Source organism: Oncorhynchus mykiss, chromosome 13 (genome assembly GCF_013265735.2).
Source record: "Oncorhynchus mykiss isolate Arlee chromosome 13, USDA_OmykA_1.1, whole genome shotgun sequence".
Taxonomy (NCBI): Eukaryota; Metazoa; Chordata; class Actinopteri; order Salmoniformes; family Salmonidae; genus Oncorhynchus; species Oncorhynchus mykiss.
In genome coordinates this window covers 42,962,618-42,990,501 of record NC_048577.1, presented here as the reverse complement: position 1 = coordinate 42,990,501, position 27,884 = coordinate 42,962,618, and the positions used below count along the sequence as shown (strand labels likewise).

At 42.0% G+C, this 27,884-nt stretch overlaps 1 protein-coding gene across 5 annotated transcripts; it reads right to left on the bottom strand.

The window, feature by feature from the left end:
- Nucleotides 1-25: 25 nt before the first annotated feature.
- LOC110486447 (TRIO and F-actin-binding protein) lies at nt 26-27,400 on the bottom strand. Of its 5 annotated transcripts, none has more exons than XM_036942440.1 (15): nt 27,092-27,398; nt 26,801-26,936; nt 26,316-26,393; nt 22,857-22,913; nt 22,200-22,268; nt 21,990-22,079; nt 20,188-20,297; nt 18,234-18,666; nt 17,328-17,562; nt 17,057-17,168; nt 12,459-12,618; nt 12,194-12,307; nt 11,134-11,220; nt 2,587-2,782; nt 26-346 (listed from the first exon to the last, which is right to left on the bottom strand). In XM_036942440.1, exons 1-14 carry the CDS (start codon nt 27,298-27,300, stop codon nt 2,621-2,623), a joined length of 2,052 nt encoding a protein of 683 aa, XP_036798335.1. In that variant the 5' UTR covers nt 27,301-27,398; the 3' UTR covers nt 26-346; nt 2,587-2,620. The 5 variants fall into 5 exon arrangements, with proteins under 5 accessions (XP_036798335.1, XP_036798334.1, XP_021413734.2 ...); XM_036942439.1 differs by having other exon boundaries at nt 28-2,467; nt 27,092-27,400; XM_021558059.2 differs by having other exon boundaries at nt 28-2,782; nt 18,237-18,666; nt 27,092-27,399.
- Between the last annotated feature and the right edge of the window lie 484 nt (nt 27,401-27,884).

The following is a 27,884-nucleotide window of genomic DNA, read 5'->3' as shown; positions in this document are numbered from 1 at the left end:
GCTGAATATGGATGAATCACACGGGTGTATAAACATGCATTTTATTGCTTGTAAAACGAGGGTACTTTACAAAGATATCACATGCCCTACATTAAATATTAAAAACACTTGTCAAAAGACAGTTGTCTACTTTATCATCTCCTCACAAAATACATGATACAAAAAAAAAAAAAACAATGGCTCATTGACGCAACACTAGACATTTTGTGGCACAAACAATCATGCCTACACAATGTTCGGAGGTTGGGAAAGGATCGCAACATGCATCTTCTTAGCCTCATCAAAAATCCTTGCAAGACGACATTTCATCGAACTTCTACATGCAATTCTCCAGTCACAGAAGGCACTATATGAAACAGAAAGCACACATTCAAATGACTTGTATCTACACAGAGGAATGAGTGATTTCCAAGTTGGCTTCCCAGGAATTTACAGTACCAAACCACTTTCTCTGTATCAATCCCAATGGTAAATTGTTATAAAGTTTAACTTCACAATGGCGACCCACATTGTAAGATGATATATTACACTGAATAAAGATACAAATTGGTTTGCGAAGTAAAATGCGTACAATGACAATCACCGAGAAACCATTGTTGATATACAACATTAAGGTTGTTCCACCTCAAAAAGCACAAGAAAAAGGCTTGAAACACACCGTCTCAAACGGTCCTAAAATTGTTTATGTAGATATTTGTAAGAGATACGATTAGCATTCCTGAAACATTATTTTGTTAATATATAATTTGATCTCATAAATTAAGCTAATTGATTGTGCCCAAATTGGACTAAACTTCTTCCTACCAATGAGTAAGGCCCCAAAAAATGCCAATACCACTCCAACATCTAGTATAGTTTCAGTTATGTTCAACAAGTTCCTTGAATATTCCAATAAGTGGCAGCTTTCTGAGAGAGCTATCCCTATGGTGCAATTCTCATATGAATACTTCTTCTACAAGTCCAAAACTTTGGAGAAATGGGCTAGGGACTAAAATGTGACAACCCTAATAAAATACATTGCAGTCATGTTTTTCAATAAAATTATTAGGAAACAGCATTGTGATTAGTGAAATCTAGCATTAAATCCAATCCAATACCATTACAAAACACTATACACTGTATGTTTGAGACTTAAACCATTGAAGACCATAATATTGAAACCATTAGAACTGCTATAGCTTAAATGTTTTTCTTGTTCACCAGTTATGGTCTAACAGGAACTAATCCAGACCTTTTTTGAAGGGAATAAACCTCACAAGGGGGCAGTTTCCTGGACACATTAAGCATAAAATGACAAACTCAATTGCTTTCATAGAGGACTGGCTTGAAATCGAGGATGACCACATAATGTGTTTTCATAATGAGCCAAATCTATTGGTTGTGTTTACAAAGTTGCAAAGGAAATGTTGTGATCTATTCAATAAACACAAGAGACCAGAAAAATTGATGAGTGCGGCAGTATAGCAGGACCACGGCATCTAGTGGTCAAAACCTAGTACTTTCACACTACTTTATGGTAAATAATGCAAGTAACTTCAATTACTCATTTCTCTGAAGGGGATAAAAAAAAAAAAATCAGCACCAGATTCATAGGGAATACATTACATAGTATGGAGAAGCAGTACTCCAAGCAGCAACTTCATACTACTTGTTAAAACATAAAGAACTGATACTGTCTACTGGTTGTTGAGGTTGGATTGGCATGTGATGTGTTGTGTGGTGAGTCTGCGGGTGGCTTTTGACAATGTTATTAGATTCGTCATGTCTTACTCATTAGTAGGAAGAAGTTTGGTCCAAATTTGAATCCTATAAATAAATAAAAAATCCAATTTGGGTGCAATCACTTACCTTTCTCAGAGATCAAATTAAGTTTCAACAAAATAATGTTTCAGGAATGTCAATCTTTCCCGTTGCCAATTACAGAAACTATTTTGGAACAATCTTGAGATGGTGGGTGTCATGGCTTGCTGAAATGGCATGGAATGACTCAGTCTGTACAAATCCACGCTCAAATGAAAATAGTTTTGTTTTTGGCGAGAATTATATCCTGCTTCCTTATTCAGCTTTTGACAGTAGCCAACATGTAGACCAACTGTTTATATGTTGGCTACTGTCAACATGTAAATAGTAGGTCTACATGTAGGTAGGTATGCAGAGAAAGGTAATCCAGTGCTGTTTCAGGTCACAAATACATCACAGCAACAGTCTTTCCACAAATAATCCAGTTTCTCAGACCAATATTTTCATGCACTCACTCTCGCACATCAACAACAGAAAAAAGTTTAAAAAGTGCAGATAAAAATTTGTTCAACCCAGTGTAATATGACCGATCAGCTGATACTAGTCTATGCCGCTCATCGGCTGAATGATTGAAAGCTAAGGCACTATCGTGATCCCCCGAGCCGGCATCTTCTGGTGCGAAGACTTCTGCTCCTCTCCTATTTCAGTCACCATTGTGCCCACACAACTAGAAAACCCCCCAAAATTAGGCAATTACAGTTTCATCATAGAAGATCAATGTAATCAACTATTTCAAAGTTGTGTGAGCATGAGTATGTATCTCTTAATAATGAGCTACGGCTATACCTCTGTGTCTCTGAGCAGCCCTTGAGGCGGTGTCTCAGTGTTCCAGGCTGTTGCCTAGTTTCTGGCCCTCCTGCAGGGCAACCATGGCCAATCTCAGGTGCTCCCTAAGGCTCTGGATCTCCCGCTCGCTCCTGCGCTTCATACCACTCAGCTCCCCGTGCACCTCTTTATACCGCTCACAGGCCGACTGCTTCTCCTATAGGGGTAAGGGCACACAGACAGAGGTTTATCAGATGGACAGAGTATACCTCTTCCACTCTGGGCAGACATACAATGTTGGGATGGACAGAAGAGCCTGAGGACTTGTTTCTTTGCTCTTGTGATTAACTTGGAGCCAGCAACCACACAAGATAGCTTTGCTAACTTGTAGATTAACATTCCAGTTTGTGTGTAGAGTTAAAGTAGTCTCCAGCTACACATGGTTTAAAAACAAAACCGACACATGTGTAGCTATGGGGAAAAACAGAAGGGGTTGGCAACCCTGGTCCTGGAGTGCTGCAGGCACTTCATGTTTTTGATTGAACTGACTTGAAGACCAGGTGTGTTGAATTTAGGCAGTCACCGAGCTGATCAATTAGCTCAGTTGGTCATTGGAATTGGAACAAAATCCTGCAGTACATCAGGAACAGGGTTGCTTAGACTGTTGACAACCGATAAACTATTTTGTCACTCAAATGCATTGCTAGTTGTTGGCTAGCTAGCGAATTCTAGCCATATTAGCATAAACATGACATCAGTCAAAACAAAACATGGTATCAATAAGATATAATGAGCCACCTGTGATTCCCCATATGGCAGCTTGTTGTGGCTAATTACACAGTAACGGAATTTTTCCTTTTTTTTTTTCACTCTTTCAAAACTCTTAAATATCTTCCCCGAATTAAGATTCAAACATGTCTGCAGAAAGAATGCGGTGTCAGCTATGACATGGCACCTTGAGTTTATTTCGGTTATTGAAGTACAGTACGTGAAGTGGATTTACACCTGGTAACTGAATTACGATAACGAAATTACATCATGGTCCCTGGCCCAGCGTCATCCAGGTTTGGCCGGAGTAGGCCGTCATTGTAAATAAGAATTTGTTCTTAACTGACTTGCCTAGTTAAATAAAAAATGTAAATAAAAGTATTGTATTTGACTTCACGCTGTGTTCTACTCACTGTACTATCCAAACTTGTGAAATACGTCTATGATGAGCCGGACCAAATCTGAACCTATCTGCGGACATTAACATCAAGGCTAGGGTGGACTGACCAAATCTGAACCTATCTGCGGACGTTAACATCAAGGCTAGGGTAGACTGACCAAATTTCGACATCCCTTGTCGGTCGGTGCTCAGTGGGTGAGGATGCTAGTTACAGTTAATGGAAAGAGAGGGGGCTCATGGGTAGGTTTAAGTAAGAGCTGGGAGAGGTGACATTAACGAGAGAGGGCTTGTCCAGACAGACATTTTTAACACGCTTGGTTTGACCATCAGACAAAGTAAAACAGTTATGAGCTGAACATAACAGAATTCCAGTGTAAGGGAAAACAGTAGCAGGTGACCCAACGTGTTTGTGACTAGAGCTGTGGCGGTCATGACAGTTTGTCAGCAGGTTATTGTCACGCACGCTTAGTATCCCCAGGCCTCCAAGCTGCCTACACCTGATGCGCGCGCACCTTTGCAAAATCTAATAAATAAATTGATTATACACCATCACAATAAATCCATTATTTATTTTAGTCAGGTCAAAAGAAACATGATATGAAGAAAATGTATTTCAGAAGAACAGAATACGAGTTGACCTACTGCATGTTATCTGGCTATTACACTAGATTTAGAGTTATTTGGCAATGTTAGTTGTGAATGATACAAACCTTAGAATGTCTTAGAAACATATGGGCTGCATGATGTGACTATAGGCTATTGAGGATTTGAGAAAGTAGCAATAAAAGCTAGTGCTCTGTTCCTTGCCTCAGTCTGCACAGCTGTTCTCTCAAGTGATCATATTTTTACCCATCAGACTATTCTAAATTGAAGCTCGTCTTTACTAATATGTATAATTAGTTTAATTTAGAACGGCACATTATCAAATGGGAAGGAACAGGGGGAAAAGACAAGTCATCTGTATGCACTTGAATAGTGAATGGAGGCTGCGCGCTTTCCCACCAGTGATGACGGATAGGCCACTTCGGTTTCATAGCAGAGCATGTGCTTATTATGAGCAGCTGAGAAATAAATATCACAACACTTATTTCACTCCATGCTTCACACGGTTTGAGGGGCATGCTCTCGCTGAGCAACAGGTGATATTCTGCCCAAACTGTATGCCATGGGCTCCCCAACCCTGTTCCTGCAGCTACCCAGTACTCTGTATGCCATGGGCTCCCCAACCCTGTTCCTGCAGCTACCCAGTACTCTGTATGCCATGGGCTCCCCAACCCTGTTCCTGTAGCTACCCAGTACTCTGTATGTCATGGGCTCCCCAACCCTGTTCCTGCAGCTACCCAGTACTCTGTATGCCATGGGCTCCCCAACCCTGTTCCTGCAGCTACCCAGTACTCTGTATGCCATGGGCTCCCCAACCCTGTTCCTGCAGCTACTCAGTACTCTGTATGCCATGGGCTCCCCAACCCTGTTCCTGCAGCTACCCAGTACTCTGTATACCATGGGCTCCCCAACCCTGTTCCTGTAGCTACCCAGTACTCTGTATGCCATGGGCTCCCCAACCCTGTTCCTGTAGCTACCCAGTACTCTGTATGTCATGGGCTCCCCAACCCTGTTCCTGCAGCTACCCAGTACTCTGTATGCCATGGGCTCCCTAACCCTGTTCCTGCAGCTACCCAGTACTCTGTATGCCATGGGCTCCCCAACCCTGTTCCTGCAGCTACCCAGTACTCTGTATGCCATGGGCTCCCCAACCCTGTTCCTGTAGCTACCCAGTACTCTGTATGCCATGGGCTCCCCAACCCTGTTCCTGTAGCTACCCAGTACTCTGTATGCCATGGGCTCCCCAACCCTATTCCTGCAGCTACCCAGTACTCTGTATGCCATGGGCTCCCCAACCCTGTTCCTGCAGCTACCCAGTACTCTGTATGCCATGGGCTCCCCAACCCTGTTCCTGCAGCTACTCAGTACTCTGTATGCCATGGGCTCCCCAACCCTGTTCCTGTAGCTACCCAGTACTCTATATGCCATGGGCTCCCCAACCCTGTAGCTACCCAGTACTCTGTATGCCACGGGCTCCCCAACCCTGTTCCTGCAGCTACCCAGTACTCTGTATGACATGGGCTCCCCAACCCTGTTCCTGTAGCTACCCAGTACTCTGTATGCCATGGGCTCCCCAACCCTGTTCCTGTAGCTACCCAGTACTCTGTATGCCATGGGCTCCCTAACCCTGTTCCTGCAGCTACCCAGTACTCTGTATGCCATGGGCTCCCCAACCCTGTTCCTGCAGCTACCCAGTACTCTGTATGCCATGGGCTCCCCAACCCTGTTCCTGCAGCTACCCAGTGCTTACATTTGTGAAACCAAGTGAAATCTGTTCGGGAACATCGATAGTAACATGTTTTCGCAACAAAACATACTTGATGAAACTGTTGACAGTCCCTCTGCACGCTCGAAAAAATGAATAAAAAGAAGAGAGCGTAGGAGATGGAAATGCATGGGGGTGAGATTCTGTATAGCTAAAAAGGTTGTGTTTCACCCAATTAATTATGAAAATATATATAATTTTTAAATCCCCATTACTAGGCTATTCAAAATAGCCCTGCACAATCAATGAACCAACTGCAATGCTTAGGGCTAGTCATTCTCTCCCAGACTCATGGATAGAAATGTTGGAGAACAGCATAATGTAACCAGTATGTATAACAACAGTTCACACTCAAAGGTGATTACTCAAATGTGTTTAATTTTGGAGTATAGGCTAGAGCAATGTCTTTGGCACATCTGTTTGGTTTGATGTTTTTTTCTGCCATGCGTAATATGCGGTAGGCTATGTATTGTATAATGACACAATCATAATTCTAATAATTCAGCCTATGCGTAAGCATAAGCTCTAATATGCATATGGGTGTTTTGAATTTATCGTCACCTTAGAGCTGTCCATTTCATTGTTAAGCTTTGAAAAAACATCCACAATGACCATGTTTTACACAGTTTCAACCTGCAGTTGAACTTGATCATCACAGTGATGTGAGTTCTAAAAGTATAATAGGCCTACAGTTTTGATCATAAGTGTTTTATGTTACTTTTGACTGCATTTGCATTGATGTTCGTGGTTAGAGGGACAATAGAGCCCTGAGCACCAGGCCATTAGGACCTGATAGTTGTTAGCAAGTTGGGTACTACCAAAGCACGTGTAGATTGCATATCAGGAGATCGTGAATCAACAGTCACGTGGAATTTTACTGTGGTCATGACTGCAGGTGAGGCGGTAAAACGGTCACTGCAACAGTCCTATTTGTGACTTCCGATTGTCCATTATAGCAAATTCAGTTGCAGTAATTCCTTTAGATTTTTTTGTAATAACGAGATTTAACCACTTAATAATTCAAAAAATCACTATAACTAATTGACAGGTCGACCATTACTTGTTCCTTACAGTGCATTCAGAAAGTATTCAAATCCCTTGACTTCTCCGACATTGTTACATTACAACCTTATTTTAAAATGCATTTTCCTCAATCTACCCACAATACCCCATAATGACAAAGCAAAAACAGGTTTAGAATTTCTTTGTATAAAAAAGAAAAAAACTGAAATATCACATTTCCATAAGTATTCAGACCCTTTAGTCAGTACTTTGGTAAAGCACCTTTGGTAGTGATTACAGCCTCAAGTCTTCTTGGGTATGACGCTACAAGCTTGGCACACCTGTATTTGTATTTGGGGAGTTTCTCCCATTTCTTCTCTGCAGATCCTCTCAAGCTCAGTCAGGTTGGATGGGGAGCGTCGCTGTACAGCTATTTTCAGGTCTCTCCAGAGATGTTCGATCGGGTTCAAGTCTGGGCTCCTTGAGTGGCCCACCCAGACAGTCAGACTTCTCCCAAAGCCACTCCTGCGTTGTCTTGGCTGTGTGCTTAGGGTCATTGTCCTGTTGGAAGGTGAACCTTTGCACCAGTCTGGGGTCCTGAGTGCTCTGGAGCAGCTTTTCATCAAGAATCTCTCGGTACTTTGTGCCGTTCAACTTTCCCTCGATCCTGACTAGTCTCCCAGTCCCTGCTGCTGAAAAACAGCCCCACAGCATGATGCTGCCACCACCACTTCACCGTACGGATGGTGCCCAATTTCTTCCAGAATTGACACTTGGCGTTCAGCCAAAGAGTTCAAGTTTGGTTTCATCAGAGAATCTTGTTTCTCATGGTCAGAGTCATTAAGGTACCTTTTGGCAAACTCCAAGAGGGCTGTGATGTGCCTTTTACTGTATGCGGTATTGTGTGTATTGATGAGGATGTTTTTTATTTTTGAAATGTAACAAAATGTGGGAAAAGTCAAGGTCAAGGAATACTTTCCAAATGCACTATGTCGTGGCTGAATCAGAATTAGTTGGGTAACATAGATAAGATGTTTTATTTACATAATGCTTGTGTGAGATATTTGTCATTAGGATGTTTTCTTTTGGCAGTTGCATTTTCCTCTCTCTTCTCCAGGGCTTAGTCACTAGGGGCCCAGAGAGGGGAGAGGTCAGGCTTGCCTTCATATGTCAATGTATCTGTTAAACCATGTGATGCTATGAAGAATATCAGAAGGGGAGGAGGACAGAATGGAGGCTTGTCTTCTGATGGGAATGTGTCTGTAACTATTGTATGTCCCCTCTGAGGTTGCCCTGATCTTGATTTGGTATATGACCTAAGAGGCTCACTGTCTTACCTGATCTTGTCCAGGAGGGGGTGTATTTGAGATGGGAGTATCTAGAATTGACAATTGATATATGCCATTGGATGAGGTAATGGTTTGGTACTATGTTGTACCAAGAACGAGATAAGAACTTTGTTTAGGAGACCAAACTGAACGATAATTTATAGCTAATGCTGTCTGGCTATGGGATACACCTCTCTCAAGTAAAGTCTTCCTTTGTAATGTTCCTAAGATCTGTTATTCGTCATGTGAGTTGAGATGGGTGTGTCTTGGCTATAAATTATACTAAGATCTGTGTTTCGTCATGTGAGTTGAGATGGGTGTGTCTTGGCTATAAATGATACTAAGAACTGTTTTGTAAGCACTCTCAGAGAATTCATTTATAGACACTGAATTGATCTGAGAGTCAAACAGGGTTATGGTGAAGCTCATAATTAAAAGATGGACTTTATAATATAACTCTGACTTGTGTGTGGTTTGCTCTCTCAATGTTTAGTAATACAGGAAATTACCACAACAACTGTATGAACTTTCATTATCTTCCCTGCTCATGAGGGAGAGAAATTTGAAAATATCTTAGTTTTTGGTAATGAAACTACAAAGCAATATTTCTTAGATTTACAGAAGGTAAACAATTTCTCCAAAATGAAACAAAGTGCTGATATTAGTTGGCAGGGGTCTTTACTTCAACGTTCTGTGTTTTGATGCATTTCTAATACCTTTTAATACTTCTTCTGGTAGATGTTTTCTAAGACTCATTTTCCATCTGTTTATCCACAAATCAAGGCCTTCACTTATGCCACATTTTTAAATTGGAAAATGGTTGAAAATGTATCAATAGCTAGGTTTCCATCAAATTGGCGACAGATTGTCATGTGAATATTCAAAAATATGCATAAAAACAAGAGTATGCACATTTTCCCATCAGAGGTGTTTCCATCAAATTGACTTGTGGATAAAAGGCTGTGTGTGCGTGATGACGTAATGCACATGAACATATATTTTGTGGTACCGAATAAAAAATACAAGTTAAATGAGTTTCCATCACATTTTCAACTCTACTGATGGTTCTCACAAAGTTTTTGCGTTATATAGCGAGTGTACCCACTCTGGTATTGGCAAATGCACTCAAGCCAATAGCTCGCAGATGACCCTAAATGATGAGATTATTATGGATAAAAAAGTGAGAATTTCTATTTGTCAAACAGCCAAGCATTGATGATCATGTCACCAGAACAAGACCCTCAATATTGGAAACCAGCATAAAGCTCAACACCTTGAATTTTCACCACCCTTTGAAGTTCATCATTTATTTAATCTGTAATCTACTGAACAGCATGCTTTCCTACTAAACAGCATGCTTTCCTACTAAACAGCATGCTTTCCTAATAAACAGCATGCTTTCCTAATAAACAGCATGCTTTCCTACTAAACAGCATGCTTTCCTACTAAACAGCATGCTTTCCTACTAAACAGCATGCTTTCCTAATAAACAGCATGCTTTCCTAATAAACAGCATGCTTTCCTAATAAACGGCATGCTTTCCTAATAAACGGCATGCTTTCCTAATAAACGGCATGCTTTCCTAATAAACAGCATGCTTTCCTAATAAACAGCATGCTTTCCTAATAAACAGCATGCTTTCCTAATAAACGGCATGCTTTCCTAATAAACGGCATGCTTTCCTAATAAACAGCATGCTTTCCTAATAAACGGCATGCTTTCCTAATAAACAGCATGCTTTCCTAATAAACGGCATGCTTTCCTAATAAACGGCATGCTTTCCTAATAAACGGCATGCTTTCCTAATAAACGGCATGCTTTCCTAATAAACGGCATGCTTTCCTAATAAACGGCATGCTTTCCTAATAAACGGCATGCTTTCCTAATAAACGGCATGCTTTCCTAATAAACGGCATGCTTTCCTAATAAACGGCATGCTTTCCTAATAAACGGCATGCTTTCCTAATAAACGGCATGCTTTCCTAATAAACAGCATGCTTTCCTAATAAACGGCATGCTTTCCTAATAAACGGCATGCTTTCCTAATAAACAGCATGCTTTCCTAATAAACGGCATGCTTTCCTAATAAACAGCATGCTTTCCTAATAAACAGCATGCTTTCCTAATAAACGGCATGCTTTCCTAATAAACGGCATGCTTTCCTAATAAACGGCATGCTTTCCTAATAAACAGCATGCTTTCCTAATAAACAGCATGCTTTCCCGATGAGTCGTAGTAGGAAGACCACACAACGTCATCCCGACTCCAGGTTTACCTACATATCATAGCAATATTTGCGCATAAAAGCTTTTCCACTGACGTTTCTTGCGTCATTTTACCGACACAAAAAGATGCCACCTTGTCTAGTGTATTTTGTTGTGTCGATTTGGAAAGTTTACCAAAAAAATGTTGTTTTCCATCAGGCCTGTCGTGAATGTTTTTTAAATATTTTTTACTCACATTGGCTGGAAATCTGGTTTATGCATTAATTTCCCAAAAATATATTTTCTTATCTTTCATTTGGTGCTTATGGGTCCTTTTACATGGACATGCCCCGAGTCATCTGACCGGTCAGAATTATAATGCATGTCTTCCGACCACATCGATACACACGCATCATTTGTGACGTTGTCAGCCAACCCGTCTACAGATGAAAACATTAGACCTTTATGCCTGCAAACAAATACACAGTGAACCAGTACCGTGTTCAGGAACTGAAGTTCGTTCCTCAGACAGCTGATCTCCTTGTGCAAGTACTGCACCTCATTCTCCTTCACCCTGAGAAGAACCTGTGACAAAACAAAATATATTATTACAAGCTAACAAGAGTGATCAACCCAACATCTAAGACACTGAGCAAACAAATAGCAACTGTCCATAAAAACATTATTTAGAAGAAACATTTACTCTGTCAAAATTGACTACAAAGTGTAAATAGGATGATTTTGGTCATAAAGTCAGTCTCATCCAAAATAGAGTTTTGTGAGACTTGTCATCTTAACCGCAACTCAGCGTAAATTAAAGTTGGGTTTGTTTCAATCCTGCCCACATCCGGTAATCATCACTTCGGAGTACAGTAGCAAGCAACCCGATCGTAACGCCTGTGGCAACTTTGGGTTCACTAGTTAGGGACCATCGGTAAATTTCACAATGTACATGGTAAAATATGTTAAAAGTCCAATAGCTCCAAATTTCAGTGACTTAACCTCCAAATATAAAGTGTATTAATTCAACTAGCCCCGGAGGTAGGCTATCCAAAGTCAAACCAATTTTGCCACGGTCTCACAATAGCCAACTGAAGCTAAGTGGCAAAATAACTCACTCTTCCCACCTGCGAACACACACACACACACACACACACACAATCAAACCACAACCCAAAACAACTCTCGGTTGAATTTAGTCATGGCCACAAGCATTTCTTAAATGAACCAAATCTAAAAACTAGGCCAAATCAGGAAGTGCAGTCACCCTTTAACAAATTAACTTGTGTGTTACAAACACCTTTGGTGTCTCCATGGGGCACAGCATCCAACAGGGGGCAGTGTGTTTCAGTGTACAGTCAATGATGCATTTATGTAAAAATTCACACCACACAGATTCAAGGCATTGCCCTACATAGTAACCAACTGCACGCTGCCTTTCATAATCCCTTCCCTTTCTATTCAAACATGAGAAGTGCCCCCTATGTCACTGTTGTAGGTAGAGGCTTATGGTTGAGGGGCTCTCTACATCTTATCTCCTCCCCTCTTCCTGACCCACCTCCAGCTCACAGGACGGCCTGTCCTGGTTGTTATGGGAAACACCCTCCGACCCCTGGCCCGTGACAATGGAGCGCATGCGGCTGATCTCCTCTGTCAAACGGGCCTGTAGGTCCTGAAAGGTGAAAACATTGACAGTATTTGAGCATACTGACAAACCGCTGAATGTGTCATATGGATAGGCATTGCTTGTCTATAACAGAAAAGTGTTAGGGTAGACTAGGCTAAATGCACAGGACCAGCTGACCTCCAGACTCCTGGCTCACCTGGTTCTCTTTCCTCAGCTGCTCCAGCTCGCTCTCCTTGCAAGTAATGTCTTTCTCCCTCTCCCCGTTACTCTGCTCAGCCCTGTTCAGCTCCAGACACTTCTGGGAGTACCTCTCAGACAGGCCAGACAGCTCCCTCTGCAGGGCCTGGGTCTCTAACCTGAGGGGACGAGAGAGGATAAAAACATTTAATTTACATAAACTGTATATTACAGTAAATACTATATTATGCCAGAGATTAAAAGCAAAACTGGAGACAATACTGGTATTCTGTAGAAAACTTGACACACTGCACTGGCTGTGCACAGTCAAAACAGTAGTAGCCATGTTGTGTTTACATGGCAGACCATTACATGAATAACACAGTCTTTTGAAAAATCTAACCGTGAAAATGGTGGTGAGGGTGGGTGTGCTTTGTTCTGAGTAATTAGGTTTTAATTTTGGTGCAACAGTGGTTTGGTACAAACATTTTGGTACAACAGTGGTTTAGATGGAAACCTCTGCCCACACCTATTAACCACAAATACAAAAAGAAAATCATAATTGACACACACACACACACACACGTAATGTCATGTTCATTAACATTGTATGCGCAACAGATCCCTTGACTTTTTGCACATCGTTACAGCCGGAATTTGAAATAGATTAAATTGTGTCACTGGCTTACACACAATACCACAATGTCAAAGTAGAATTCTGTTTTTAGAATTTAACAAATTAATCAAAATATGAAAAGCTGAAATGTCTTAAGTCAGTAAGTATTCAACCCCTTTGTATTGGCATGCCTAAATACATTCAGGTGTAAAAATGGGCTCAACAAGTCACATAATAACTTGCATGGACTCAGTGTTTAATATGGTTTTTGAATGACTACCTCATCAAATACTATTATCTGTAAGGTCCCTCAGTCGAGCAGTGAATTTCAAACAGATTCAACAACAAAGACCAGGGATGTGTTCCAATGCCTTGTAAAGATCACCTATCGGTAGATGGGTAAAAAAAAAAAACATTGAATATCCCTTTGAGCATGGTGAAGTTATAAATTACAATTTGGATGGTGTATCAATACACCCAGTCACTACAAAAGATACAGGCATCCTTCCTAACTCAGTTGCCGGAGAGGAAGGACACCTCTCAGGGAATTCACCATGAGACCAATGGTGACTTTAAAACAGAGTTTAATGGCTGTGATGGGAGAAAACTGAGGATGAATCAACATTGTAGTTACTCCACAATACTAACCTAAATGACAGAATGAAAAGGAAGCCTGTACATCTCAAGGGTGATTAATGGAAACAGGATGCACCGGAGCTTAATTTCAAGTCTCATAGCAAAGGGTCTGAATATTTTTGTAAAAAAAATGCAAAAATGTCTAAAAACCTGTTTTCGCTTAGTCACTATGGGGTAGTTTGTGAAGAGTGCTGAGAAACATTTTTTTCCCCTTCCATTTTAGAAGGCTTTAAAACGTATGGCTTGAACCCTGCTAACGGGATCGATATGACAACAGCCAGTGAAAGTGCAGGGCGCCAAATTCAAAACGACAGAAATCTCATAATTAAAATTCCTCAAACATAGAAGTATTTTACACCATTTTAAAGATAAACTTGTTAATCCCACCACAGTGTCCGATTTCAAAAAGTATTTACGACGAAAGCACACCAAACGATTATGTTAGGTCTGCACCTAGTCACAGAAAAACACAGCCATTTTTCCAGCCATAGAGAAGTCATAAAAAGCAGAAATAGAGATAAAATGAATCACTAACCTTTGATGATCTTCATCAGATGACACTCATAGGACTTCATGTAAATATTGTTCGATAAAGTTCATATTTATATACAAAAATCTGAGTTTACATTGGCGCGTTGTGTTTAGTAGTTCCAAAACATCCGGTGATTTTGCAGAGAGCCACATCAATTTACAGAAATACTTATAATAAACATTGATAAAATATACAACTATTATGCATGAAATTATAGATACACTTCTCCTTAATGCAACCGCTGTGTCAGATTTCAAAAAAGCTTTACTGAAAAAGCACACCATGCAATAATCTGAGTACAGCGCTCAAACAAATCAAGCCATACAGATATCCGCCATGTTGTGGAGTCAACAGAAGTCAGAAATAACATAAATATTTGCTTACCTTTGATGATCTTCATCAGAATGCACTCCCAGGAATCCCAGTTCCACAATAAATGTTTGATTTGTTCGATAGTCCATTTATGTCCAAATACCTCCTTTTTGTTTGCGCGTTTAACCCAGTAATCCAAATTCATGACGCGCGAGCAGACGAAAAGTCAAAAGGTCCCGTTACAGTCCGTAGAAACATGTCAAACGAAGTATAGAATCAATCTTTATTGAAGATTTTATGATAAATATCCTAATGTTGCAACCGGACAATTCCTTTGTCTTCAGAAATGCAATGGAACTCAAGCTAACTCTCACATGAACCCGAGTGACCAGCTCATGCCACTCTGCCAGACCACTGACTCATTCAGCTCCCATTCCCCCCTCCTTCACAGTAGAAGCATCAAACAAGGTTCTAAAGACTGTTGACATCTAGTGGAAGCCTTAGGAAGTGCAATGACCCCATAGACGCTGTATATTCGATAGGCAAAGAGTTAAAATACAAACCTCAGATTTCCCACTTCCTGGTAGGATTTTTCTCAGGTTTCTGCCTGCCATATGAGTTATGTTATACTCACAGACATCATTCAAACAGTTTTAGAAACTTCAGTGTTTTCTATCCAATACTAATAATGATATGCATATATTAGCAACTGGGCCTGAGTAACAGGCAGTTTACTCTGGGAACCTTATTCATCCAAGCTACTCAATATTGCCCCCAGTCAACGTAACAAAATGTGGAAAAAGTAAATGGTTTGAATACTTTCCGAAGGCACTGTACATGTACAAATGACCTCGACTAACCTGTACCCCCGCACATTGACTAGGTACCGGTACCCCATGTATATAGCCTTGCTATAGTTATTTTATTATTTATTTTATTATAGTTATTTTATTGTGTTACCTTTTATTTTATTATTTACTATTTACTTATTTTCTGCATTGTTGGTTAAGGACTTGTAAGTAAGCATTTCACAGTAAGGTCTACACAGGTTGTATTCAGCGCAAGTGACAAAATGTTATTTGACTATAGCATGATCAGAGCATCTGCTAAATGAACTAAATAGAAATGTATATATAAATAAACAATTGCAAAGCATGCTGAGTATTATTCTATTGAGCTCCACCCCAAAACAAGGCCAATAATAATACCCAGTATGCTTTGAAGTTTATTTTGGTATGTTCATTTTCACTTATACATTTTGGTCATTTAGCAGACACTATTATCCAGAGTGACTTGCTCAACTAGCATATCAGTCATGGCAAGGGAAATGTTTTTGTAACCCTTACTGAGAACATTGTTGCAGTTCGGGGCGGCTAACTGCAAATACATTTTTGTATTTTAAAATACATCTATTTTAATGACATACATTTGAAAAAATAAAAAGGTATTTTGTAGTTTATTTTGATATGGACCTTTATGGCATTTTGTAATTTTGCCCATCCCGGACCATAGGCTTAGTGGTAAAATGCACAGGAGGGGATACTTCAGGCAGAGCTAAATTCAGTAACCTGTAAACTGTTTGTGTTCGTATTTCCAACAGTGCAGTAATATCTAACAATACACACAAATCTAAAAAGTAAGAAATATTAGGATGAGCGATGTTGAAGTCCGGAGTGTATACCGTGCATTCGGAAAGTATTCAGACGCCATTACTTTCATCACATTTTGTTACATTACCTTATTCTAAAATGGATTTCAAAAATTAAGAAATCCCTCAAACTACACACATTAATTAGCCCATAACGACAAAGCAAAAACAGGTTTTTAGATATTTTTGGGATGGTTCCAGGTTTCCTCCAGACGTGACGCTTGGCCTTCGGGGGAAAAAGTTGAATCTTGGTTTGATCAGACCAGAGAATCTTGTTTCTCATGGTCTGAGTCCTTAGGTGCCTTTTGTCAATGTTCTTGTCAATGGCAACCCGGAACATGTCCCAGATCGTGTGATCATAGTCTTTAAGCAAGGATTCCGATTGGTCAAATCAGCAGTGAATAGACCTTAGCACGGGTACTTCCTGTTTGAGCTTCTGCCTATAGGGAGTAGCAAAATGGAGTCGTGATCCAATTTACCTAAGGGAGGTCGGGGGAGGGCTTGTAGCCCTACCGAAAGGGAGAGTAACAACGGTCGAGTTTTTAAAGTGCGAGTACTGCAGGCGATGTGTTGATAGAACTTCGGTGGCATTTTCCTCAGATTTTCTTTATTAAAGTCCCAGCTATAATAAATGCGGACTTGGGATATGCGTTTTCCAGTTTGCGCAAGGTCCAGTGTAGTTCCTTGAGAGATCATGCAAATACATTTTTTGGGGGGGAAAGCAACATCGTCACCAACATTTTCTCTCATCCATCTGACCATGCAGACTGCAAAGTGAATGGAAAGAATGTGCTTGTCACTAAATGATGGTACAAAGAAAGGGTGTACTATGTATGTGAAGGTGCGTGTAAGGAATGTGTTTTGAGCACTCACTGCTGCTGTGTGCGTAGGGTCTGTGTGTTGGCACTCCCTCCACCAAGCCTCTTTGCCTTCTCCACCTCTCTCTCCAGCTCCTCCTTGTGGGCCTTCTTCAGTGTCTCCATAACTAAACCACAGAGAGAAAGGGGAGGATGTGATGAAATGCTGTGGTGTTGACTGTTTCATTCTGACGTCACACGCCTCAAACAAAAGTCCTTGAATTGGGGTGCTAATGACATCGATGTACAATTTTGACCCTTGACCCCATGATCCTGTGAGCCCTGACCTTTTGCTGTGTCCTGGGTCTCCTCCCTCAGTACCCGGTCCCGGTCCCTCTCCAGCTCTCGGGTCTCGCGGGCATGCTGCTTCTGCAGCTCCTCCAGGACCTGTTTGTGGGCCCGCTCCATGGCCTGAAGGCTGCGGCCGCACGTAGCCTCCCGACCACAGCTACCTCCCCCCACCCTCCCCCCACCACACCCTCCTCCCTGCAAACGCTCCAGCTGCTGCCTCAGAGACGCCACCTGAGTGTCACAAAGGTAGAGAGGCGGTAAAGCTCACTGAAAGAAAGAGGAGGCGGGGTATGTAATTACCGGGTTGAACCAAACTGACATGCGAGTAGTGAAGGGGGATTTGAATGCCATATTCCATGCAGTCATATCAATCCCAAACATCAGGTCATGTGTCTCAAAGGGAATGTTAGGGACTGTATGGATCATAGACAAAGGGACAGTGCAAGGAGTGAATTCATCTGGATCAGATTCCAGCAACCCCATGATATGATTGTATGGTCTGAACGAGTCCTAAAACTACCCCCGTGAAGACACAGTAGTCAACAGAACACTATACAATGTTATCACATGACACATCACTCAAAGATGGAATGAGACTTTCAGCAGTGTTTCCACTATCGACATCTGATAAACTCACAGTTCTAGAACCAGAGAAATGTCTTACTTTATTTTTCCGGGCAAACCGGTATTGCTAACTAAGCCCCTATTACACCCTCCTCCTTGGTATTTTGAAGGCTGACAGAGTCAGTATTACTGCAGAGGGCCTGATTACCATCCCGCATGCATAATAGAGCAAGCCTAGTGTTAAAGAGTTAAACTTCATCTGTAGGTGAATCATCTAGATGAAGAGTAAATTTGCATTTATTTATTGTGTTTGCAAATTGAAAAACATCTCCACGCACTACCTCCCTCTGCAGCGCCTCATTGGCTGGATGGCTGGACCGTGAGCCCATTGGCAGTAGTGACCTCATCTCCTTTAGTGGCAGCCGCTCAAACTCTGCCCACTTTTTCTCAATTTCCTCCTCTGCTCTTATCCTGGGGTCTGAGCCTACACCCGGCCCTTTCCTCGACAGCACCTGCTCCCATGTGCTACTGGTCACATCTCTGCTCCTCTCCTCCTGCCATTGGGCGTGCTCCCTGCCCTGCCCCTCCCCTGCCTCTCTCTGAGTGGCTGGCAGAGGGCTGGAGGGGATGGGCACTGGTGACAGTTCAACACAGTCAAATCGGCGTACAGAGGTGGTGATTTCTGATCCAGCATCACCGTGGCGAGAAGGTGGTCGATGAGTGGAGGCCAGGGAGCGAGAGTTCTCCTTGTCACTACTGCTGTCAGGCAGTCTGGAGGAGAGGAAGGACAGGGAGAGACAAAGTCAGACCGAGAGAGAGAGCGCAGATTGATAAAGTGACAGTATAATAGGGCTGTGGCCATCATTACATTTTGTCAGCCAGTTATTGTCATGCAAAAGACTGCCTGCCTCACGGTAATTGACAGTTAATTAACAAACACATTTAGCATCTCCAGGCCTCCACACATACAAGCCACTGATGCAGACCTTTGGAAAATCTAGATAAAAATAATGTAATAAATCAACATACACCATCACAATAATCCATTATTTATTTTAGTCAGGTCTAAAGAAACAAGATAACAACATGTATTTGAGGAGAACAGAATATCAGTTGGCCTACTGCATGTTATGCCTGGCTATGCTCCATGCCATAGACTTGTTCACTAGGCTGACAAGATAAGTCCGGTGCCATCATTTTATATTATATGATTTTATACTTAGAATAATATAATTTAACTTAGCTGAATAAAATAGAAAGTATATTTTTCCCCATTCGGAATGAGTGCGCATATGAGCTTAAAAGCTATCATTTGAAACAGGTCCTATACACTATATTTATAGTTATTTGGCAACTTTGTGAATGATACAAACCTTAGAAATCAAAACGTATATGGGCTGCATGATGTGACTACAGGCTATTGAGGATTTGAGAAAGTAGCAAAACAAAAGTTTGCAGTCTGCTCCTTGCCTCAGGCTGCACAACCGTTGTCTCATCAAGTGAGTATTCTATAGGCTAGACCAATTCGGTTAAAGACCAATTAAATCATTTTAAAAATGTTTTTCTGCCATGTGTAACATGCTTGTGTATTGTGTAACAGCTCAATCAATTTTAATTCAGGGTTTTTGTTCCGGCTTGGGCTCATATAGGCCTATGCATAAGCTCAAATATGAGTATGGGTGTTGTGAATGAATCTTAGAAAGCGCTGTCCATTTCCTTGTCTTAGGCTTTGAACCAACATCCACAATGACCATGTTTTACTCACAGTTTCAACCTGCTGTTGAACTTCTTTCTTCAAATTCATCATCACAGTAAGGTGAATTTTAAAAGCATGAGACTGTTTTGATGATTAGTGTTGGATGCGACTTTTGATTGCGTTTGAATTGCTGTCAGAGTGGTTAGAGGGACAATAGAGCCCTGAGTACCAGGTCATTAGGACCTGATGGTTGTTAGCAACTTGGGTACTACCAAAGCACGTCCCAAGTACATAAGAGGAGATTACCATGACTCAACTGTCACGTGTAATTTTACTGCGGTCATGACTAATGACTGCCGGTGTGGCGGTAATATGGTCACCGCAACAGCCCTATCACACAATATCACTACATAAAATAAATCCCTGGTGATTCACTATGTAAGCAACATAACATTACAAATGATTAATGAGACAAAGTAATCCACAACTGCCCAAGGACTTAGTAGCCCACCTGTACACCAGTATAAGAAAACAATAGGCCTCTTTATGTGACTTGTGTATTTGCCAGCTGGGACACAGAGGGAGGAGGAACTCACTGTGTAAGGTCTGGAGAGCTGCTGGGCCGAACACTCTTCCTCAGAACCTCAATCCAGTTCCTCCTGATCCCTGCAGTCATAGCTGACAGTGTGACAACTGCCTCCCTCGTCTGACCGACAGAGAGGAGAGAAGAGTAGAGTAAGAAATGGAAAGGATGTGGTGAGGGAAAGAGAAGGAGAAAGAGATCATTCAAATACCTGTCACTCATCCTCACATAACATAGAAAATACACTGCTCAAAAAAATAAAAGGAACACATAAACAACACAATGTAACTCCAAGTCAATCACACTTCTGTGAAATCAAACTGTCCACTTAGGGAGCAACACTGATTGACAATACATTTCACATGCTGTTGTGCAAATGGAATAGACAACAGGTGGAAATTATAGGCAATTAGCAAGACACCCCCAATAAAGGAGGGTTTCTGCAGGTGGTACCACAGACCACTTCTCAGTTCCTATGCTTCCTGGCTGATGTTTTGGTCACTTTTGAATGCTGGCGGTGCTTTCACTCTAGTGGTAGCATGAGACGGAGTCTACAACCCACACAAGTGGCTCAGGTAGTGCAGCTCATCCAGGATGGCACATCAATGCGAGCTGTGGCAAGAAGGTTTGCTGTGTCTGTCAGCGTAGTGTCCAGAGTATGGAGGTGCTACCAGGAGACAGGCCAGTACATCAGGAGACGTGGAGGAGACCGTAGGAGGGCAACAACCCAGCAGCAGGACCGCTACCTTCGCCTTTGTGCAAGGAAGAGCAGGAGGAGCACTGCCAGAGCCCTGCAAAATGACCTCCAGCAGGCCACAAATATGCATGTGTCTGCTCAAACGGTCATAAACAGACTCCATGAAGGTGTTATGAGGGCCCGACGTCCACAGGTGGGGGTTGTGCTTACAGCCCAACACCGTGCAGGACATTTGGCATTTGCCAGAGAACACAAAGATTGGCAAATTCGCCACTGGCACCCTGTGCTCTTCACAGATGAAAGCATGTTCACACTGAGCACATGTGACTGACATGACAGTCTGGAGACGCCGTGGAGAACGTTCTGCTGCCTGCAACATCCTCCAGTATGACCGGTTTGGCGGTGGGTCGTCATGGTGTGGGGTGGCATCCATGTGCTCGCCAGAGGTAGCCTGACTGCCATTAGGTACCGAGATGAGATCCTCAGACCCCTTGTGAGACCATATGCTGGTGCGGTTGGCCCTGGGTTCCTCCTAATGCAACACAATGCTAGACCTCATGTGGCTGGAGTGTGTCAGCAGTTCCTGAAAGAGGAAGGCATTGATGCTATGGACTGGCCCGCCCGTTCCCCAGACCTGAATCCAATTGAGCACATCTGGGACATCATGTCTCGCTCCATCCACCCACGCCACACCACAGACTGTCCAGGAGTTGGCGGATGCTTTAGTCCAGGTCTGGGAGGAGATCCCTCAGGAGACCATCCGCCACCTCATCAGGAGCATGCCCAGCCATTGTAGGGAGGTCATACAGGCACGTGGAGGCCACACACACTACTGAGCCTCATTTTGACTTGTTTTAAGGACATTACATCAAAGTTCAGCCTGTAGTGTGGTTTTCCACTTTGATTTTGAGTGTGACTCCAAATCCAGACCTTCATGGGTTGATACATTTGATTTCCATTGATCATTTTTGTGTGATTTTGTTGTCAGCACATTCAACTATGTGAAGAAAAAAGTATTTAATAAGAATATTTCATTCATTCAGATCTAGGATGTGTTATTTTAGTGTTCCCTTTATTTTTTTGAGCAGTGTAATTGGAACAGTGAAAAACACACTCACCTGTATTTGAAATCCATAGTTCTTCTCTACATCAAACTCAGACACTTTTACACAAGACTTCAGGTCAACCTCCCCGTCCAGATCATCCTTCTGTAAGACACAGTTAGGAACAAACAGGTAAGACTACAGACACATATCAATAACTCACAATGTATCCCTAAGACAATTATTGCAATAGTAAAAATAACTTTGAAGCCATTGAAAACGTACCTCCTCCGCCCCAGAGTCTCTGTAGTACCTCAGACCAGCATCGGTCAACACAAACCAGTGCTTCTTCCACTGCAGACAGACAAGCCACCAATTAAACAAGCACTATTCGACCAATCCGACACATTAATACACAAGCAGCTAAGTGACAGTTCACAGCAAGACATCATTCAAATCAAGTTAACATGGACCAATGAAACCTATGGAGTACACAGTGTTTAAGACATTAGGACAAGTATAATAAGAGTGCTTAAAGTGATCTATGGGTCATCTGAGTGTTTGTACTGTGAATTCAAAATGAGTTCAAACACATAACATACTAACCTAGCACACAGATGATACAATGAGCCACAAGCTCATATGAGGACGTTTCATACTCAGTCTTATCCTGCTAGAACATACCGGTTGTGCCTGCCTGGGCACACCAAGCTATTACTGGGATAACACATGGATAGTCTGCAGCTATCGCCTTACGCACAAGCTTTCTCATTAGGAGAGAGGGAAAGAAGGCGAGAGAAAGGAAGAGAGGAATCCAACAAGAAAGCAGAAGGGAAGAGTGCTAGAAAGAAAGAAGAAAACAGATAAACAAGTGACACATGACTTCTGACTAAATAAGACAAGAAAGAAAGTGATAAGAAATGAAGAAAAACTTGACTTCACCTCTCCATTCTCATCCAGTTTTGACATCCATCCCTTCTTGAAGTTAAGGAGGTCGGGCTACAAGGAAAGACAAAATGTCAGGTTAACGGAACCGTTTTGAAGAAGTGAGACGAACACAAAAGTAGAACAAAGGATGCCAGTGTAGGATGTTCACAATACAAAGACCAACAGGCGTTTCATGCAGTTAGTGCACCATGTTAAACGCCTACGTGTACATTCAAATGTGTGAGGACATGGAAGTTGAGGGTTTTTAGAAGTGTTAAAGGCAACAGCAACAACAAAAAAGCACGCCTTTGGGTGATGAGAGAAGATTGCTAAGGTAACAGTAATATAATCAACGTAGACATGGGGAACTAGAGCAGAACACCATGTAGAGATTTGCAAGGTCATTAAATCTACAGTCAGAATGAGACCAGAGGTTTCACCATCTACATCACTAATACTGTAACAGCTTCTAGGGTTCAAACATGGATTATAGATTTAAAAATCAGACTCATGTGTTACTGATATTTAACCACTGCAGCCTCAACTATTTCTAGGAATCCTTTCAGTTTGAGGGTGGTGGGAGCAGGGGAAAACCTGTGAGGTAGTTTACAGAGGTGATCCTGGATCAAGATTAGGAAACTTATTCCATCTACATTCCTCAGTGTGGGTCTTGATCTCCTTCAACCCTCCATCACTGCCTGTTCTCACTGTAACTCATAAGTTGTCACATTGTAACCACCACTGTGCTTTGTTCCAGCAAAACCATTACAAGGTCTGAGGAGCATTAACAGGCAGATGTATGGTTACAGCATGAGGTAGACTTAGAACGACCTTCCCATGAGTTGACTAATGGTAATAAAATGTGTCACCGTGGTAACTATGAGCATACTGGTGTGTGTATGTGTGTCTCAAAACATTTACCCTACAAATGCTTTAATATAGTTTTGAAATTAGATGCAATAAACTATTAGTTGGCAACAGGAAACATTGTTGACAAGCTGTTAACGTTATTTCAGCAAATAGACGTTTTTCGAAGTGCCAGGATGAGGATGACCCACCTGCACACAGAAGTATACCCTTAAAAACACTTGCTTATTAATTTGAAGGGATAAACTATATGTTGTTTGAATAATCGTGCATTTATAGATTCCTCAAAGGCCAATTACAAAGATTCTAAATTATAAGGGATCTAACAAAACAAACGATTGGGGTGAGGTGTTCGTTTGCACATGCAAACAGTCAACATATGGAGCTCAATGTTGCTCCAATTCAATTGACACTTAAGAACAGTAAACAATTGGATAACCCTAATGCGCTGACATAAATACAATACGCATACATTTTTGATTAGCCCTGGCAGCCCTTGGCAATGGCATAAATTACAGCCACAGGCACGCAAAAAAACAACGTGATGTATAGAAAACAAACTATAAAAAGAATTAAAGGCCACGAAACACAAGAATACAGACACACCCACTCCCCGAATTAAAATGTAACCATTTTAACCCCAATGTTCCATGTTGCCGCGAACAATTAAACATTCTTGCAACAATGTCTTGGAACACGGTTCAGTTATAGGCTCAAAAAAATGTGAAATGTAATTCAAGTCGTGGCATCAAGGCACAAGAGCAAACGTACCGTCATGTTCGTAGGACCCAGGAGGCAGTTGAGAGAAAAACAAGTAAACACTTAAATAAAAAATAGTTGCAATAGCCTACTCGTCCAACAACTTTACTTTGTACCAATGTGATCGGGGTTGAATAATTATTGCTTCAGTTTTCTACCTGCTGACCCGTTCGCTTAAAAACTTGTCTGCCTAGCAGGAAGGCTAAAAAATAAAACAAACCCCGCCATTTCTACCCATCTTGGTCGGTGAAACGTATCTTATCGATCATATGTATTTCCCATGGACTATTTCAACAGAAACTGAAGATCATAGACGTCGTTGACACATACAACTCTTGAAAGACACAATTTCACAACTTCCCTGCCGTTTGTTACGAGGTTTTTCGTTCTACACTCTCGCCCTGTTTACCACTTCCTGGGCAGATCTGTAAGAATCGTTTGAGCAAACAAGCTAACCAATCAAGTGATCAGTAGGCTTCTCAGAATACTTGAATATTGAAATATAGACTGTACACTGCCAAAAAAGCAACCAATGACACCTACTTCCAGACCACATAGCTTCTACTAAAATACACATCAAAGAATTTATGACATTCCTTAGTTGAGTAGCTAGATTCTTTATGCTGACTAGGTCAAATCTTGGGAGGCTTAGGAGGCTATTTTACGCCGATTCTCATGCAAAACGTTTATTAAACGGTAGCAAAAGGTATCACACGGGAGGGACTTACCTGCATTCGTCCAATAGAAACTATCGTTTAAGTTGCAACACGTTCCCAACGGTTTGGACTAACGATTACACCCCAGGCCAACAATTTGAAACACATGCCCCAGCAGCCACTGTAGACCAAGCTCATTCTATGAAATCCCAGTAGGGTTCAGGTGAAAGAAACAGACCTACAACCCACCAGCATACTTCAAAGTCTGAATTAAATTTAGGAATGTTAAAATAAAGCATTGAAGTCACACTGCATTTGAATTGATAAAGCAGGCATATACCAGTTTATCACAACTTCTTGAATTCATAACCTGAATAAATAGACCGATATGTGTTTGTAACATTGTAAACAAAATAGACTGCATGCAGGAGGAAAACATTGTAAAACGCATCATTCAGATTAGATATGCTGTACACTAATAAGCGTGTGAGTAAATAAATACTAAATGTTGACCATTATTCAAAGCAGCAACGGGGCAATAAATATTAAAGCCAAAAAGCCCTTCTATAATAGGATCGGAGAAGGAAGTTTGGATGTGGGCAGGTGAATGTGCACTCTGGCCTTTTCTAAATTGGATTTGCTCAACTTCTGCATCCTCTCTCCTCCATCCTCTCACCTCCTTTTGAAAAATGTAAAAGGTAATCGAGGAGAGGCAGTGTAGAGAGGGAACGTGTAGAATGTATAGATAAAACGATATGTAGTATATTGTTTTTAAACATGTGCATGCTTTTCTCCTCTGACAAAACGAAAGCTGGTTCAAAGAGGGTGTGGCAGATTTCTAATCATCTCTGCAAAAGACTCTGGTAGGATACACATGACTATCCTCGATGAAAGGTGGCTATCGAGAAGGACACTCTTCCGTTCGCCTACTAAGGAATTGACATCTCCTCAATCACAACGGTTTCCGGATCACGGAGGAGAGAGGATGGGAGGACAGACTTTTACCCAAATGAGAAAAGGCATATACATGCCATGCCCCTTAGTAGAGGAAGTTTAGTTTATGTAAACTGAAGGAAAATTAGTCTGATGACCTGTGTACATGGGACACCTTCTGCATTAAATTAGACAACCTCCATAAAACAATGTACAATTTGATATAGTCTACAGAAAGCACACACAAGTAGACCTGTACCTGCATTTGTTCCAAGGAAGAGCTATGTTGTGCCCTCCATGGACTGGCCTCCTCCTCTATAGTGGGGCTGTGGGGCCTCTGTGAAGGAGGAGATTGTAATTATTAGTGTAAAAGTTTCTGGTGTTTTGTGGTGTAAAACTGAGTGGGTTGAGCATAACACATCAACCCTGTTACCCATAGAGAGACAGGCTACACATTTTTAACATTTGTCATTTTTTGTGAAGTTTGCATTCAATTGTCACTCCGTGTTGCACACAACAAGCTTCCATTCCCCCTGTCACAAGGGGATTTATGGCTGATTTAAGATGAAATCGTTAACCCTGCTACTTTATTTGGCACTTACTATATATTTTTTATTAACTTCTTGAGATGGGAAAACTAGTTTTTCATGAAGTTGAACATGTGCTCTTTATGACAGAATGTTAAAATTAGGTTAAATAAAACGTACACTTCTCAAAAGGCACTGAATTGGCGGAACGACTCACCTGCATTTGCAAAGAGGTGGACGAGTGTGCTCGAGACAGTCTACCGCTGCTGCCATTATGCCATTCTATGTGGTTTCTCTCTAGGTCCCCTGAGTCATCTAGCCACTCTCTGGAGGGATGCTTGGAGAGGGAGTGGCTGAAACATCACACACGTGACTTTAGATACAACATATGAATACTTAAAAAACTGTCAGTGACACAATACTGATGTCACATCTGAAATACAGAGGGAGAAACCACTTAACTCCCTCTTACAGCATTACCTTGCGGTCAACAATGGAAAACCCTAACCTTGCTGGTTTGAAGAGCTCCTGTCTCCCTGAGGGTAGATTTGGAGTCTGTCCCACATGACGAAGCCGCTCCCTTTGGAGGACAGGCTTGACCTTTGGTAGATCGGCCATCATGGCGTACTCTTCCCTATTCCTCTCTGTTGACTCTCCTGACAACTGGCCAGACTCCGAAGACTCCATGGAACTCTGGGACGAGGTGTGCCTTTGCATCTGAGGGGAGGGACTTAGGTTGCGGTTGGTCAATCCTTTTGTGTTTGGGGAGGAGCTACGAGTCTCCAGACCCTGCTTACTACTGTTACTCCTAGTGGTTTCCCAGGTGACAGCAGAGGCCCTCTGAGAGGGGGCAGATGTTTTGTTCTCTCTGCCTTCTCTGGATGGGGAGGTGCTATGTAGGAAGTGGGTGGAGCCTCGCCAGGTGCCAGGGGAGGGGTTAGAGTCCGGCCGAGCATCACCGTAAGTGTTTTTTCTCTGGTAAGAGAGTCTGGAGTCACCACCACTGGTGGTTTTCCTGAGGAGTGACTGACCTGGTGGGTCATTGCCTCTTTTGGATGGAGTGGAGTTGCGACTGTCATGGCTCCGACCATTGAGGGCTCCACTCTTCTCAGATTTGTGCAGTAGTGATTGGCCGGGGGTGTCATGGCCCCTCCTTGAAGGGGAGGAGCTACGACTACCACAACTTTGACATCTGACAGAGCTGTTCGTCTCTGATTTACAAAGCAATGATTGGCCAGGGGCATCATAGTCCTTTCTCGAAGGGGAGGAGCTCCGAATGTCTCGACTTTGATTATTCAGGT